The sequence below is a fragment of the Apus apus genome, chromosome 1, assembly GCF_020740795.1.
Source record: "Apus apus isolate bApuApu2 chromosome 1, bApuApu2.pri.cur, whole genome shotgun sequence".
Classification (NCBI taxonomy): Eukaryota; Metazoa; Chordata; class Aves; order Apodiformes; family Apodidae; genus Apus; species Apus apus.
In genome coordinates, this window is record NC_067282.1 from 168,181,885 (window position 1) to 168,199,359 (window position 17,475).

Genomic DNA, 17,475 nt, shown 5'->3' on the forward strand with positions numbered 1-17,475 from the left:
AATTACCTAAACCCAGGTATCTGTTCTTTAAAGACTTTCCTGGTCTCCTGCATCAGGTACTTTAAAAGTAACACCAGAAGAGGATTTAGGTCTCCAAGACCAATGCCCAAAGGTGACATGCACCCATATAACCTAAAGGACATCTGGACCAATTCATACACCAAGAGTGTTTTGGAAAGGTTTCTGGTGTTGCATCTCATCAAGTTATGAAAAGCAACAGAACAGCTGAATACAAGGTGCTTGCATAGAATAGAACAATTTTTTGCATCAGGTCTAGATAAGCACTTTAAAAGTGTCCTTGTCTATAGCAGGGACTGATTTTTTAATAATTGTTTTTTCTCTAACATGATCTCAGACACCATCAAGACTGGCTGTTGTCACACCAAACTGGGCTAGGCTGGGATGGAGTCAGCTTCCCAAACAGCAGCCCATATGGTGCTGTGCTTTGGGGTTGTGCCTGTAACAGTGCACCAGTGTGTCAGCTGTTGCTGAACTCCACCTGCACAGCATTGAGGCTCTCTCACTTCTTCCCCTGGGAGTGGGCAAGAAGTTCACAGCAGACAGAGCCAGGACAACTGACCCAAACAGGCCATGAACCTGCTGGAGTGAATCCAGAGGAGGGCCATGAAGATGATCAGAGGGCTGGAGCACCTCTCGTATAGAGAGGGGCTCAGAGAGTTGGGGTCATTCAGCCCGGAGAAGAAAAGGCTCCAGGGAGACTTTATGGTGGCCTTCCACTATCTGAAGGGAACCCTGCAGGTAAGCTGAGGAGGGACTTTTTATAAGGGCATCTAGTGATAGGATAAGGGGTAATGGCTTCAAACTGAAAGAGGGAAGATTTGGATTAGACATTAGGAAGAAATTCTTCACGATGAGGGTGGTGAGACAGTGGAACAGGTTGCCTAGGGAGGTTGTGGATGCCCCGTCTCTGGAAGTATTCAAGTCCAGGTTGGATGGGGCTCTGAGCAACCTGGTCTAGTGGGTTGGTCCATGGCAGGGGGGTTGGAACTAGATGATCTTTGAGGTCCCTTCCAGCCCAAACGATTCTATAATTCTGTGATTGTGTTCCACACCACATGCCACTGTGCTCTGCAATAAAAGCTCAGGGAAAGCAGAAGGAAGCAGGGACATTTGTAGTAATGGCATATATCTTTCCTGGGAAGCTGTGCTGAGGCGTTGCTTTCCAGGAAATACCCAGACATCTGCCTGCTGATGGGCAGTAGGGAATTAAATTCTTTGCACTTTGCTTGCAGGAGCAGCTTTTGCTTTCCCTGTTAATCTAGAAAATGTCTCAATCCAAGAGCCTTCTTGCCTTTCTTCTATTTTCTCCCCATCCCATGGGAGAGGGAATTGGGCAAAGGGCTGGGTGGGTGCTTGGCTGCTAGTCAGGGTCAACCACAACACACAGAGAGGCAACAAGTAACCATCCCTTGCTGAACTGCTAACCTGGGCAACAATTTAAGCTCTACACAGTGGAGCTCTGCAGCTAGGTGGTTAATAACAAGACACATACATAGAAACAGTCTAAGAACTAATGTTAAGGTAGGATACACATAGCCCGCATAGTAAGAATATATACTGTAATCAAATTCCTTCAAAACATAGCCCATCTAGAAGACTTAATTTATTTGAATGACATGGACAATTTGAAATATATATTTGATTCAATTGTGGAATTAATTTTGGATGAGGCAATAACATCCCACAATATATTTTTGCTTTGCAATTCACCAGAAAATTAAATTTATGCCAAAGCCATAGTGATTTAACATGAAAAAACAGCAGACATTCTCTAAAAATAAAGATTAAAATTCCCACCTGAATGAAAAAAAATAATTCAAGCTTAATTTACACAAGGCCTGCACTACAATAACATTGCTTAATTGAATAGCAGACATTTTCAAGTCTCACTAAATACGAAGCACAACTCATCTTTTACACCATTAAAAAAAAGCATCTGAAAGCATCTTTAAATCAAATATAATACCACACATAAGAGAAATCTGTCTGTTAAGTGTTCAGTTATGTACCTGTGTCTCATCACCTTATCAGTGCTGATATACAGCCCTGTCAGCTATTTAGCCAGATGTAGGTGCACAACTGCACATCTAGAACCAAGGGCTGGGATTTCCTGCTTTCATCCCAGCCACCAGAGAGCAGCTCAGGGAATTTCTCCGTAAGAACAAGCACTGCTCTCTCTGCCATGATTCTTTCACAGAGATAGAGATGGCACCAGCCACTGACCAGAAACATTCAGAAAACATTCAACAGATTTGAAAAATATGAGAAGATATTTAGCCAGCCACAGACAAAACCATGTTACCAGCCACTCTTCTACACCCCACAGACCAAACTTCAGTTTTAAGTTGCATCCATACAAGAATATTGACTAAAACTGAGCATAAGCAATAGCGAACACATTTCCTAAGCAAATTATTACTCCTGCACACAGCCTGCTTAATCCAGTTCCTCACTGCTTCAGCCAGCTGTGGCCAAAGAATTTTATAGAGTAATACCTGAGGGAAAACTGGAGAGAATAACTGAAGAGGGACCATCAATGTCTTAAATTTGTCCACTAGAAAACTGTTTTTTAAGAAAAAACTTGTTAGCTACAGAACTGGGCTTGTTGAACATGACTGCCTTAATTAGCTACAGATCAAAACAAAAATGTTGCTAATACAATCAACATCACAGTATTTCCATATCTGGTTATTAAGGCAATCGGGACCTGTTATAACACATATGTAGCCTTTATATTCTTTAGGAAAATCACCCACAACAACAAATACAACTCCCCACACCTGACAGGGGATTGAAGGCCACTGGCAACAGCTACAATGTTCACTGAGTGCAAACGTGGGCATTATAAATGTACTGGACAGACACACATTTGCTAAACGTATTCAATACAACTGAAGCATTAAGTGATTACTACAGGCAATTAAGTATAGCATCATTCTTTTAAAATTTGTTTGGTATTTTTTTCAACCTCCAAGTATCAAAACCATTCTATAAACATCCTCAATGGGCAAAACTGCCAAGAACTTTCAGTCTGTAAGCTTTTCTCTTGTCCTCAAACAGAAGAAAAAGCTGTCAAGAATGTACTTTCAAAACAAATATAATTGCCCAAAAAGGCAGAATAGAGAAAAATCTCAAGCGAAGATCTACGTAAGTGTAATTTTCACCTTGGAAATGGGAGTTCTTCTGGGATACTGCTACAATTGAGACACTTTAAATGCTGACCTCTGAGTCACACCTTAAACCCACAAGCTTAACAAATTTGCAAGAACAAAACAAGCATTGTCTTTTTTTATAGCTTGGCAACTGTAACCAAAAAAGTATTCTGTTAACTCATCTTTGCTATTTCTAAGCAATCTAAATCATACATATACAAAATAAATGCAATTACACATCCAGAACCTCCAACCCATAGCATTTTTTCAGCCATCACCATCCTGATTAAGCCCTCTCACAGTGTCTGTAGTCTCAGTTTAGACTAAATCCAACCCGAACAATCAGGAATAGTTTGTTGGAGGATGAAATTTCTCTTAATTGCAACTCCGCACAGCTGCCTTTCAGCAGGAAGGCAAGTACAGATAACGAACACTGCATTAGATCTTATTGTTGGGAAGAGGAGCAAACCTACTTACTTCAAAGCTTCAAACAGCAGCTGCTCACTGTGTATTCAGGAGCAGCCTTCTCATCCTTGACATCAGAGTGCTTAATACAGAAGGAGAAGATCAATAATGATACTCAAAAAGGAAAGGAAAACCTTAAGGGCTGGTAGTATTTCTTAGCAGCCATTGCTGTAATTCTAAGAAAAGACAGAATTTCACTTAAAGATCTTTTTCCTAAACATCTGAATGTTCATATTTAGTTATAATTTTGAGATTGGAGCACATTGTATATTATTTTTTGTGGTCACATATCCTGAATTACTCACAACCATGTGCAGTTAATTGCCTGTTGCAGCTCTGTTTCAGGCGTTTCCCTCTCCCCTTCCACAGTTTCATTTCAACGTGATTTTTGACAAAAAACATTTTGCAAGTTCACTTCAAAGTGAATTAGAAATACTGAAACTACCTTGCTTAGTACATTTGAACCAAAGTGTTGGTTATGTAAGTTCTGCCTTTATGCATTCTATCCCATGTTAAATGAACTGCCAAGAAGCACAATGCTCAACAGTGAACATAGGCGTGATGCTTCACAGTAATTTCCTGGACAGGAAATGAAAGGCTATGGATACGCTGAGCTGTGAAACCTTGACTTTCACCACGTAAGACTCTTGTTATTAACTGATGAGAGATAGAGCACACTGACAATATTAAAAACAAAATCTGTACGGATTCAGTTCCCCAGTGTTTGTTCACAACTGGAGAGTGAAGTTTGATCGGGCCTCAAATTATTGTAACAACTTGATTTATCTATTAAAGCCTTTTTGTATTTCTTGTATTTGCTTTAGGTTGTACAAATAACATTTGTAAAAGTAAACTGCTCGAGAAGAAAGCTCCATACCCCATGCATCAACCACCTGGAAATGAAAGGCATGTTCCAATCTGTACTAAACAAGTATTCCCACTGCTCTTCATTACTCACAAAATACATAATATCGGCAGAGAATTGTTAGCTATCCCCTCTATCTCATGTTCTTATATCAACAACCAGACAACTAGAATTTTTTTCTCTAAATATTATTTAATTAAAAACACTAAATCAGCTTTGATTTTTATTTTATATATGTACAATAGTTACCAAATAATGAATACACTGAATCAGTTATGTTAAATTTCACATAACGTCAAAGGACATCAACGTGGCATAGAATAAACTCACACTGCCTTTTGCATATACAAAAAAATGCATTAATGGTAATTGTGATTACTGTTTTGGTTTGTGGGGTTTTTATAACCTGCTTACTAATTCTCCAAATATTGTTGGCATAAAAACAGTGTAAGTAGTTAACTGATCAGTTAATATATTAGCAAAGATAAACATTAGTAAAGTTTGCAAGAAATCAATTGCAAAATTACCTCAAGTCTAGGACTGAAATGTATCCACATGAAAGTTACCTTCAGTTAGAAAAGTTCTGAAAAAAGAGCCCAAGTTGGAGCTGTGCATTAATTTGGTCAAACTGATTCATTTGAGTGAACAGTCAAGTTTATTCAGATATTGAAAATATTACTATTCTTTTAGTATTCACAAATATTTGTGTATATAGTGTGTGCATGTGTGTAAATATATATATGCATATATAAAGTGAAGATATGTTAATGTAAAAATATACTGTTCAACCACTCCCAATTACACAAAATCCAGTATATGGACATTAAACTGTGTAAGTATAAATGTCCACTTCAAATCTACATTCAACCAGCAACAAATACTTAGAAGTATTTTTGTAAACATTTGAGATAGAGCAAAACCCATTCATTTACAAAACGAACCTTCTTTAACACATCAGCATCTCTTCAGCTTGAAAATTTTATACAACAGCTTCAGCTGGCCTACTGTGAATCTGCTCAAATCAAAGAGCTTACACTGTCCTAGATCAGTAAGTGTGAAAGCTCAGCAAATGCAGAATTTTCACATTCATTCTTAATTACCATCCATTTCCAGTTCACCAGCAAAAAGAAAAATGCACTTGGCTACAAAAATATTAAGGAATGTTATTGAAAACAAAAGGCTATTTTGGTAGAAGAAACTACAAAAATAGTTGAGTCATGTTGTAAAGCTTTAATGCAAGAGCATTACAGTACAGATTTTCTTTCCAACCTTAAAGCTTAATCAATACCAAATTTAAATATCCATCTCTCAAGTGCTCGAAAAAAACGTGCTCAGTAAAAGTCTTTCTTCAGTTTAACCAACTGTAATTATGCAGGTGTCAGGCTCTGTGTCCCAGGCATCTGTTGAGTGCTGTCCCTCGTTCCATTGGCAGCAATTACAGGTGTTGAGATATTCTGGTACAGTGATGTGGGGCAACCCAACAAAGCTCCACTTTCATCCTCTCCAGTATCTGAATCTGGTGTTACAGAACTGCTTTCGATCCCCAGGATCTCACTAACTGCTTGAGGCAATTCCTAGGGATGAAGGAGGGGTTAAAAACAAAATTAATAATCACTGTAATTAAATGAAAAAAGTTAACAAGGTCACTCATCAGTCAGCTCCCCACCCCCAGTAAGTAATCAGTCATCTGAATTGAACTCTTTCAGCTTTAGTTCCATTAAAGTTACTGGGTTTTGTATCTGCTTTTTGAAAAGACAGCAACAAGAACAAACTCAGGAATCAATTCCCGATTAATATAATCTTCATTACAAAAATAAAAGTCTAACCACCTATTATAATTACAATTCATATTATTGAAATAAGTTTTATTGAGTGAACCATTAGTTTCTGCCTAGTAAGTCTGGTATGCTTTCAATGCATCTTTCACCTCATCTTTCTTGAGCACACTGAACATCAGACTACTTGTGCTGAGGTTATCTAGTAAGAGGTAAGAAATCACAACCAAAAGGCACAATCCAGCTTTCCCAAGTGAACAATATTACTCTATAAAATCAATCACTCTTGCTTATAGACTTTTAGAATTTAGGTGCTGTATAGATACAGCACATGCTCTATCATACCCAGGCATTTAGTTATTTCATGTCATACATGTACTATTACAGCCAAATACACAGTTATTCTATAAAATCTCACAGTAGATACAGTCAAAATATCTTTACCTTGCAATTCATCATCTGCATAGAAATTGCTTCTGCTTTGCAGAGGATATATTCCACGTCAATTTTCATAGACAGTTCATTGATATGCTAAAAATATTTCACAAAGAATAGTATATGTGATAAATGGTAAATACGTTTTATTGTAAAATACACTAATACTGTATTGCAGTCCTAAAAAATATCACCTTAGAAGCTTACCCATTAAGCTATGAAGTGGTAAACACACTATTTGCTTTGACAAATGGGTACTGAAAGCTGTAGAATGCAACAGCTGGTTTTCACCAGTATCCAAGATCTGCAAGAGGATTCACGGTAACTCTAAATGTGACAAACTCTCCTAGGTACCCCCAGTTCTCTCATTTTCAAAGATGTAACAAATAAGATTACAGAAGAAAAAGCAAAAATTAAACATATTAAGCAGCAGTCTAAGGGGGGGAACAGTTTTCCATTTGTTAATGATCTTATCACTAAACACAGACATCAAATAAACCATTTTAAAAGGACAGAGGACATTCAGTTCACATTTAACCCTTTACAAGATAGTACACACCTTTCCCCCTCAACATGAAACACAAACTTATTGCAGTAACTCCAAAAAGTTTATTATTATTTTTAAAATGCATAAGAACTCAGTACCTTTAATATTTCATTAAAGCCATAGTGCTTGTCCATTATTTGCTGTTTTTCAGATTCTAGGATAGCACAACAAAGTAGAAGATGAAAATTCTGACAAGGCAATTCTGTCCACATGACCTGTTAAAATATGAAAAAGACTTCTGAAATGCTTATGATCTCCCTCTGAAAAGAAAGGCAGTTCTTGGAAAATAAGTAAGCCCCGAAGCTAAGTGTCTTAACAATAAGCTATTTTTGAAAGTAACTATTTATGCAATTATTTTAAATTTTTCTTTTAGCCAGTTGGTGACAACTGCAAGTCTGAGTCACCAAATGCTTATCAGGTTCTTTAAGACTTCTGTGCCTACCAGGTTTACCACTATAATGCTATTAGGCTGCCTGAGCTTGCAGTCTTGTGAACATGTGTTCTGCCTCAGCTCATGTGAAATTCTCCTACTCAAAATTATCAACTGTACAGAAGTAATTAAACCTAACAAATTATTTGTGTGACTTACTGTGTCTGCATTAAGTCTGAATTAGAAGAAGTGCTCAGCAGTCCCTCCAAAAGGCTCGAGCGGTTATAAATAAGGTGCTAAAGTTGTTCCCACTCCCCCCCTACAAGATCCCAAACACATGTAAACCTAGGAGTTGGGGGTGGCAGGGTGTTACTTTCTGTCTGAAGACACATTGGTGTTCAGTCCCACAGAGGCCACAGATAACGATTCTCAAGTTCATTGGGACTGATATGTGCATCCTCAGAATTAATACCCTGTTTTAGCATGTTCATGAGAGTAAAAATTTTTTTTAAGAGTACTTTAAGAGAATGTGTATGGTGGGCAGAAAGCTGGAGAACAGTTTTGACAACAAAAAAAGGAAGGAAACAAAAAATTGTTTGCCTGAATTACTGACAAACAGATAAAGGGATTTAATTCACTGGATTTACTCTCAAAAAAAGGCAGGTTAAAAAAGCAGGCTCATGAAGGTTCAGTCATACTTCACTAGTAAAAATTTTCTTTCTTCATGATTGATGGAATACAGCCTTAAAGCTCAACAAGAACCAACTTACACTTGAACTTCTATCACGAGTACATGAACCCCATAAACAGAATTGCATAAATCGGATAAATCGGAAAAGTATCCAGATCAAATTCACCCAAAATAAAGTGCAATTAATCTTGAATGTTTCAATCAGGATTTAACTCACTCCAGTTAAATTTCCTATATTTTTCAGGCATCCAATGTTCTTTTAAAGCATTCTCTCACTCCAGGAAAATGGCTGGAATGTAGTAGGCTGATAAACAATAATAAACATACAAAAACGTCTATAGTCTACCAAACACCATTTGTCTACACACTATTGGTTTGGTTTTTTTTTTACTTCTGCTTTGTAAGAAGGAAGTATCAGCTGTACATGGATGTAGTTCAACATCAATTTTGCAGATAAAGAGAGCAAACTACTGCCTACACATTTCCAGCACACTCAAATTCTCGTGGTACACATACTATGAACCATCTATAACCATCACTAAATCAGGCTGTCTCTTGGCGTGAAATCTAAACCAGAACATAGATGATGGAAACACGACATTGAAGGACATGGAGGAAATAAAACCAAAATATAGAACCATTTAACAGTTACTTTTTATAGACATTAACAGAATATTTAACTTGCATATGTACAATTTAATGCTTAAAACATCTGTTTTAACAAGTATTTGCTTCAAGATGTAACTTCAGTAGAAGCTGGATGCAGCACACCTTCAAGAGTAGAAAAAACCCAAAATACTAACATGGAAATTTACAAACATTCTCTCCTCTCTGAGGAAAATTAGAAGCTGTCACCTGCTGCTAATACCAGCTGCACAGAAATCTATACATTTTGCTACTATTTCTAACACATCTTTCAAAATCTGGAGCAGAGCATGCACTTAAGCTGATGTATGTAAATACGTAACAGCAGCATCACAAAGTGCTAAAAAGGATGAAAGAAAAACAGCATTAATATAAAAATATACCATTTAAGTGCAGTAACTCTTTTCCTCCTATTTCTTTTTAATAAAGCTATGCAGGACTAATTTGTCATCCTGGTTTTATACTCTGTAAGCTGTACTGGCTTTAACACTGGAGATGAAGAGTCAGCTGCTGTGGAATTTTGCAACAGACTTTTTCTTTTTGCATTATTCTTGTTCTATCCAGTCTTGCTGCACCACCTCGAGAATGAAGTGGCACACTGTGGAAAGGAAAGATTAAGACCTGGCTGGAACTACCAGGTGACACTGTCTGCCCCTCCTCTGTAAAGAAAGGACTGAGCTGCTCTCAATTTTGGGACACCAAAGCAGTGGCTCAGTATGGTATCTGGGCTGAATTTGAGAGACACTGCTAAAATGTACTGCAAATAATCCCACCAACAGACAGAGCAATTATAACCTGTATCAGTATTTCTATAAAAAGATGCTGCATACAGCATTTTAAATAACTGCAATCACATAATGTGTCTTAACTTATCCACACAAGGTGGAACGCCACCTCTCTAGCGTGTGCACTGCCCAGCATCACCTGCTGCACCATGTCACCATGATGCAGCCACCCACTTTTTCTACCAAATCTGATTATTAAGGCTTTTACTCAGTGAGAGAGGGCTTGGTTGTAGCCTCTACTCCAGCTGATGGGGACTGCTATCTCCCATCTCTAAGGTGAATGAGTAATAACCAGTCTGGTGAAGAACCTTCTTTCTAGCAAAGAAATTGAATACTTGTAGTAAACATACATTATGATGTGCTAGAAGGAACCTACAAGACTACCAGATATCAATAGGTTTCCATCATATTCCTAAGACATAAAAAATATACTTAAGAGTTAGAAATACAGTGTGTTTCTCTTCTGTACGTGCACATATACACACATTAAAGCAGAGGTGATAAAAACATGCTAGCCTGGAACTATAAACTACACATATAAATACAGATACTGTTGTCATCAATAGAAAAATTAGTCTTTAAAAGACAAAGAAGACAACATAGCACTGAGGGGGAAGAAATGAGATGGGAGTATTTTTTTTCCCCAGAATCACTATGATTTATACCTTGGAATAAGAGAATTCTTCTGGTTTTGCATATTTTGGTTCCCTTATTTATGCATGTTATTCATAAAGTTTAGTCCTCTTCAGTTAAAATACCACCTCAATACTCTATGATAGTAAATTCCACTAACCAGTGATAAAAAGCTAAAAAAGATTTATTTTAGGTAGTTTTAAATACTGGTCCTCCTCTTTATGTGACTCCTTTTTCATTAGTGGAAAAAGTGAATAAAAGCATCAGCATTATTTTTCATTATAGCAGAAACAACATTATTTTTCATTATATTACAAAATTTATGCATCTCAGTCCTGCTCTTTTCATTACCCTTCTGTTCCCCAGCACAGCTCTATGTGATGTTATGTCCTAGAAAATACTCCTTCCATTCATCTGAACATTTATTCTCTTGCTCGGGAGTTTTCAGTGGATACTGTGCATTTTAGACAATAAACTTGTACTGTTGACACACTTCATTTTCTTGAAACAAAGAATTAAAGTGTTCAACAAAAACGCTAGTTTATCTTAATTACTCCATCTGATTCCAAGATCACCTAAATAAAAAAAATCTCTCTTTAACCTGGAATTATTAGAACTTCCACTATTTGACGTTTTAGATTATATTATTTGGCATAATGAGGCCTTATCAGCAAGATTAACTGGACCTTCTGACATCATCCTCTTTATGTTTTTGGCTAACAAAAAAACTAGCCTGCCAGTTCTTCATTCCACTTATCTATGAAGTACTAACAATATCAAGGAATTAATCACACACAAATGCTATTTATTTTAGTACAAGCTCTTTTCCATTAAATGTTAACTGATACTCTCCACTTACTACCTCATCTGAAGGATCCTGTCCAAAACTTTTTGAAAAAGCCAATTTATCCCCACTAGCTCTTATTTTTCCACTAACTTCCCAAGTTGTTGTTTTGGCCAAAAGACATAACATGCTACTATGTCCTCACCTCACTGCACTGAATCAGTTGAAAAAAATGTATAAACTATCAGAGCAATAATCACTTCGCAGAATGATCCATGCTTTTTGTTCTAAAGTCCGAAGACTACTGGAATTTGTGAGATTAAATATCTCCTTACCTCCCAGAGTCGAAGAATGTCTTGAAAGCTAAATTCCCTTTTAAATCTGATAAGAAGCCATCGGAAACAAAAATAAAGGTAGCCTGAGTCTTGAGATTCTAGGAATAAGAGGTACATTTCATAAACATCCAATTTTGTTAAGACAACACAGGGGGAGGGATTGGGGACAGCAGGGAAGGCAACAACAACATACTTTACAGCTACACAATCACACCACTGATTTTTGAGATGGTAGACCCTTTTCAGAATCAAAGAAGTTTGCCATATATTTACATTTGGCATAAAGTCAGTAACAAGATGACCCTGTTCTTCTATAGACATGGAGCAATTATTGAAGACTTTTAGGCACTGCTAATTTACAAGTCCTGTATTCATATACGTATTCCACCATTGGAATTACGTTCAAAGACTGGTAAGAATGCAGCAAGAATGCACAGAGAATGCAGCAAGTTGGTTTAGTTAGGGCATGGCTAACACACCTACCTAAATAACTGCAAAATCCACTGTCTAGTAAACGAAGCAAAGTACTCAGCTGAATTAGTTGTGTCTTCATGCCCTGCATCTGTTCTTCAAAATTCTGATGCTAGATGGAATAAAATATTAGCATTGTCATTTTTATTATTCAACTACAATTGAGATTTACAGGCATTTTGGTTCTCATCTTTTTGGTATTTAACATACAGATATTTAACTATACTTCTTCCTAACGTCTGCCTTTTACTGAAAAGTTTAACTAGTGAACTGTGCTTCTTTGGTAACGCTTTTGTATGTAATAAATACTATTTTAAATCAGCCTATGTTCTCTAAGCCCAGGCAGTACTACTGCACTGAAACCAAAGGGATAACCTCTTTTCATTCTCATACTAGTCACATATTACATGTTTCACAACAAGAAAAATTCATAAAAGCTTCCATTTGTGGAAACTCTAAATCGCGTTTAACAAATGCCAAAAGTTAAGTACAACAGGGAGCTATTATCTTGGAAAAAGCCTGCTAGAGAACTCCGATTAATCAAATTTGTCTCTGATGGTTCAGAGTTACTTTGGAATTTCCGAGGAACTGAATTTGTCTATATTGCACATTACTAGTATAATGAACTCACCACAACTTGTGCCAATCAGAAAAGATACACTGACTTCAAACACAAGACGATTACTTCAAAACAATTTAAAATAAACAATTAAATTCATGAAATAGAATTATCCATTGCTTATCTATTTATGTAGGCTAAAAAAGTCCTGTTTTACCATTTGTTCCATGTATGATACAAAGCACCAAAAGGCATCTACTTCATTTTCCATAACATACAAGACAGGTGAAAGCAAGTCGCTCATCCCCTGGACATAACCTTGAAGGACAAAAAGGAAAAAAAATTTAAAGGGCAAGTAGGACTGCAGTTAACTCAGCAGTTAAACAGTTATTCCTTCAAGTGTGTTGAAGGACTAAGTGAAATGGAAGTTTGCATTCCAAGTTTGTACAGATACTATAATTTTCCAACTCAATCACCAGCAAAGACATTTTGTATTAATAACAGCCAACACACAGCCAATGTAACAAGACTTAGCAGCAGTTTCTGCCAATCTAAGAGAACATAAACCAAATGCACTGTTTTTGTAGTTGAGAATATACATACAAGCTGAGCTGACACCAGAAGAAATTTAGCAAAAAAAATATATATTGATATTTTTAAGAAGATTAAATATACCTTGCACCACCACAAATACAGACTCGTATTTATTCTGCTCTCCAGCTGTAATTGGTTCCTTTCTTCCATACATTTAAAATATTTTAATGTATTCCCACCTTTTTTGACCTTTAACTGCAGATTTTATTTTCAAATATATTTGAAGAGATGTTGGGTTTTGATCCCAGTAAAACTTATGGTGCAATAGCTTTTACGAAGAAAATTTTGCACTTAACATGCCTTTTTTCTGGCACTGAATATACTCTTAGGATTCCTGTATTTAGGGAAGTAGGGACTGTTCTGCTTGGATGCTATTTTGAATACACTGAAGCCTAAGACCATCTATGTAACCAAGCAGCCAACATCAAAGATGATTACTACCTATAAAACTGCAGAAGTGGACTAACAGCAAAGTATTGCTAGTGAGAAGTATGGAAGAAATGCACACCCAGACCTGATTCAAGGAAGTTAATGCTTCTGTGCCCAGAAATCGTATATCAAGTTCATAAGCCCTAAAAAGCACTCACATGACTTATAAGGAAAGCTTACATTTAACTGGATAATAAGATGCCCATTTTTAAAGCATATAATTTTTACAAATAGCTAGAAAATTTTTGTTGTATAGAAAACTTTGTCAAAATTGCACATATTTTTAATGCTTCTTCCAGCTTCCTCATTTGTAATTAACAGCCCAATTAAAAACAGTAGAGGACCAGGTTTTTAGAACTCATTTTCCCCCTCCTTTCTCACTCTTCCAACTACCTTACCACTGATGCTCAAGTCAACTTATCTACTGCCCTATTGCTGCTGACCCCTCTTAAGTAAGGGAGAACATGATTTATGTGTACAACTGTCATCAGCGTTTGGTTCAACATGACATGACACTTCTAAATTAGACTCAAGCTTGGTTGATTCCATTTCTTAATGATGTATTTGTAACTGAATAACTGAAAAAAGGATTGGAGTATGGCTGAAAATATGGAGTAGAGTGAGAAGAAAGACAGAACAAGGAAAACAGGTAAATAATTAAAAGGTTGGGAGAAAAAATGCCTTATTCCCTGCACATTTAATACCATTGCAAATTAAACGCATAGAAAATTCTGTTCAAGACAGTTTAAAAGTATCTTAAAGAATGAAGCCGATTTCATTGACACAGATTTCAGGAATTCATTCAAATAAATCTTGTATTGAAAGCTGTTCTGTAACCTAGCCTATCTGGCAGTTATATTCAGACCTCTCTACAGCTGTTGTTGAAGGATTAAGAGGAGCATTGTACCAATGCTTCAGTATCTTAGAAGCCCTGGATAGATACAATGTCAAATATATTTCTGTTACTCCTTCTTGTTTATAAAACAGAAGACTTATCCACTGCATACACTTAAGCCATCTAAGACATGTGTTTAATAGAGTGGGTAGTGAACACATCTGAATTTCACTTATGACATCACACTTAAATGTATATTGAAATGTGGAAAGGAACATGAAACAGAAATACATCTTTAAACAGTCTGAGTCAGTTACAGTTTTCCCTTTCTTCTTCAAGCCAAAGATCAAATGTCTCTGCAGACTTGACAGAACAGACAAAAGCTGGCAAGAATGACAGCTCTGCAGCAAGCTTACCAGCTATTAAAGATTTTTTTTCCTAATTTCTTTCTTCAGAATCTGGCACGAAGTGGACTTCTGGATTCCCAACAGAATAGCAAAAACCCCAAACAAACAAACAAACAAAACAAGTACACAACAGGCAAATGTCATGCTGGGGTGGAAGAAGGAACCAGCTAGAAGTGTCTTTTCCCTCCCTCTCTTCCAAGACAACTAACAGAAGATAAGACTTAGACATCTCATACACTGTGATGGAAGCAAGACATTTCACACTCTGCTCTTCCTTCTGCAACAGACACATACGTGCAAACATAATTTTTTACAGACTGTTAAGTGTGCTCCTCAAGATCCAGCTTTTAAAGTATTCATAAGGACACTCATGTTTACAAACAGCTGGTTCAGCATACTGAATTTTAATTACCAGAGTGGCATCTGGTTTATCTTTTTTTATAGAGACATCAGTCTTTAAAATGTAGATAACACACAGGTTCCAAAGACCCAAACCCTTTTAAAACTCTGAAAAGCACACCTGCTTCAATTCTAAAAAAAAATAAATAATCACAAAACAACACATCAACAGAAGGGTTATGGTGAAGAGAAACCACCACTTAATCCCCAATCCCACCTCAGCTAATGAATGCAAATGTCTGTGATAAGCACCACGTAGAATAGAGGAAGAAACAGGATGAGAAACTGAACAAAGTTATCCACATTTTTTAAATATATATCTTGACATTTATAAAAAGCATTGTAATCAGTGCAAGTTCAATTGTATTAACAGGCCTTAACAGCAAAGCTGCACATCAGAAACTAAGCAGGCTTTTACAATCAGAGGATCACAACTTACCTAAGTCAAAGTCATACATGCAATAGGTCATCAAAATATCATGAAGTAAAATCAATCCTGGATTATCCTCGCCTTCGTAGAATTTATTTGTTCGATCTGTCCTGTTTACATCTTTTTCTAAAAAAAGTCCAGATTTAAAAATGGTTTCAAACAAGTTCTACAACAAACCCAGCATCAGCTGAACTCAGAATGCTTCCTTAAGCTGCTAATTTTTTTAAGCTCTTAAGTGTTTAAGACAACTGCTTAACTTAATGTCATTAAAAAATAAAGAATACTTTAAAGGAAAGAAAATCCTTCCTGTCTGCAATGAAAGAACGTGCTTCTAAACAGACTTTACAGCTCTTTTCTTTTTTTGTTGTTAATACTTTTCATGGAAAATATCCTGAATATGATTCAATGAAAATGTTTTCCCTGACAGAGATTAAGAGCAATTTCATGTGAGTTAGCTATGCAGTGCCATTTATGAATACTTCTGTGATGCAGCATAAGGCATAGTAGGAAAGTTACCACATGATCAGTGATCAGTTACCAAAGACAGCGTGATAGCTTACCACAGCATGTTTATAAATTCTGTGTAACAAGTTCCTATAACTCATATGTCTCAAACATACCAAGCACACAGCGGACTCTTAAATTAGGTGAAATCCAGGATGAATGTGTCGAAATAAGAAAAATCGTGAGTGCGCTTTAATAAAAGGAGTATTTTGTAGGTTTGGATCTGGTTTACAACATAATCCTAGTATTGTAATTTGCATTTCAAAGACTTGAAAAGCAAAAAAACCTGATTCAACAGAAAGAAAACTTCTGCCTTTTTCACTCTGAATATTATTTTTTTCCCTATTAATACACACATACACAGTCTCTAAAAAAGGTAGTTTACTAATCTACTAAAATATCTTCCCAACCCTTTCAGCTTGCCTGTAGAATAACTGTATGAAATGAATTTAGTCCATGTCTCAGAATACTGCAAAAACCTTATCCTGTCTCTTGAAATAATTATTTAGGAATCCTAAACATTGGTGCCCAAATCTCACTACCAAAGATTACTGAGGATACAAACAGCTAATAGTCAGCAAAACTTGATTAAATTTTTAAAAGTAGGTATAAAATTCTGCAAGTCAGAATGCACATATATAAAACCTGTAAGAAAATGTAAAATATAAACAGACGTTGTCACATTTTTATTGTATGTCATTATTTTTATCACATTCCCAATAAAATGAAATAATGAAATAACATTAAATAAAGAACCTATTGTTATTAAGCAAGTAAGTTAAAAAGTCCAGCCATTCTGTAACACTAACGTGTACAGCTCTGAATTACTCTGGTTAAGAAAGTTTTAGGGTAAGTATATAACAAAGTTTAGATGCCACTGAGAACAGCAGTATTACTTTTTAGTGCCTCTTAATACAGGTTACTCTACTTGTTTCATTTTATCAACTTCATATTGAATTCTAGAAGTGTGGGAATTGTACAGTTAGGTATGTTTCTAAATCTGAACTTACCTATAAGACTCCGGTAATCTCTTAATCTTGAATTTCGCTTTTCTTGTTCCTCACTGACAGATTTCCACTGCAGTTTCATCCTAAAATACTCATCCCTGAAGCAGAAAGGTAATTTTGAAACCAAAACTTTGCATTTCTTTCTTTTTTTGTTTAAGCATTCATTCATTCCATTTGTTCTCACATAAATAGGACAGCAACACCCTGTTTATGTAGGATTTTTACTTTCATATAATGATTATTTTTAATAAAGTCTCACACACTTCTTTGCACTCAGTCTCTAGCAGCTGTCTTTCAAGTTTCCAAAAAACTTTCTACATCACTATATGCCTTAAGA

At 36.2% G+C, this 17,475-nt stretch overlaps 1 protein-coding gene across 1 annotated transcript in view; it reads right to left on the reverse strand.

Annotated features, from left to right (window-relative positions):
* Nucleotides 1–4,713: 4,713 nt before the first annotated feature.
* TBC1D15 (TBC1 domain family member 15) overlaps nt 4,714–17,475 on the reverse strand; it is a 35,354-nt gene continuing 22,592 nt past the window's right edge. Inside the window, exons 10-17 of the mRNA XM_051610018.1 lie at nt 17,142–17,236; nt 15,637–15,753; nt 12,751–12,851; nt 11,987–12,086; nt 11,504–11,601; nt 7,359–7,475; nt 6,723–6,809; nt 4,714–6,077 (exon numbers count right to left, since the gene is read on the reverse strand). Coding sequence (XP_051465978.1) covers nt 5,871–6,077; nt 6,723–6,809; nt 7,359–7,475; nt 11,504–11,601; nt 11,987–12,086; nt 12,751–12,851; nt 15,637–15,753; nt 17,142–17,236 — 922 coding nt within the window. The 3' untranslated portion in view covers nt 4,714–5,870. The remainder of the gene's footprint in view (nt 6,078–6,722; nt 6,810–7,358; nt 7,476–11,503; nt 11,602–11,986; nt 12,087–12,750; nt 12,852–15,636; nt 15,754–17,141; nt 17,237–17,475) is intronic.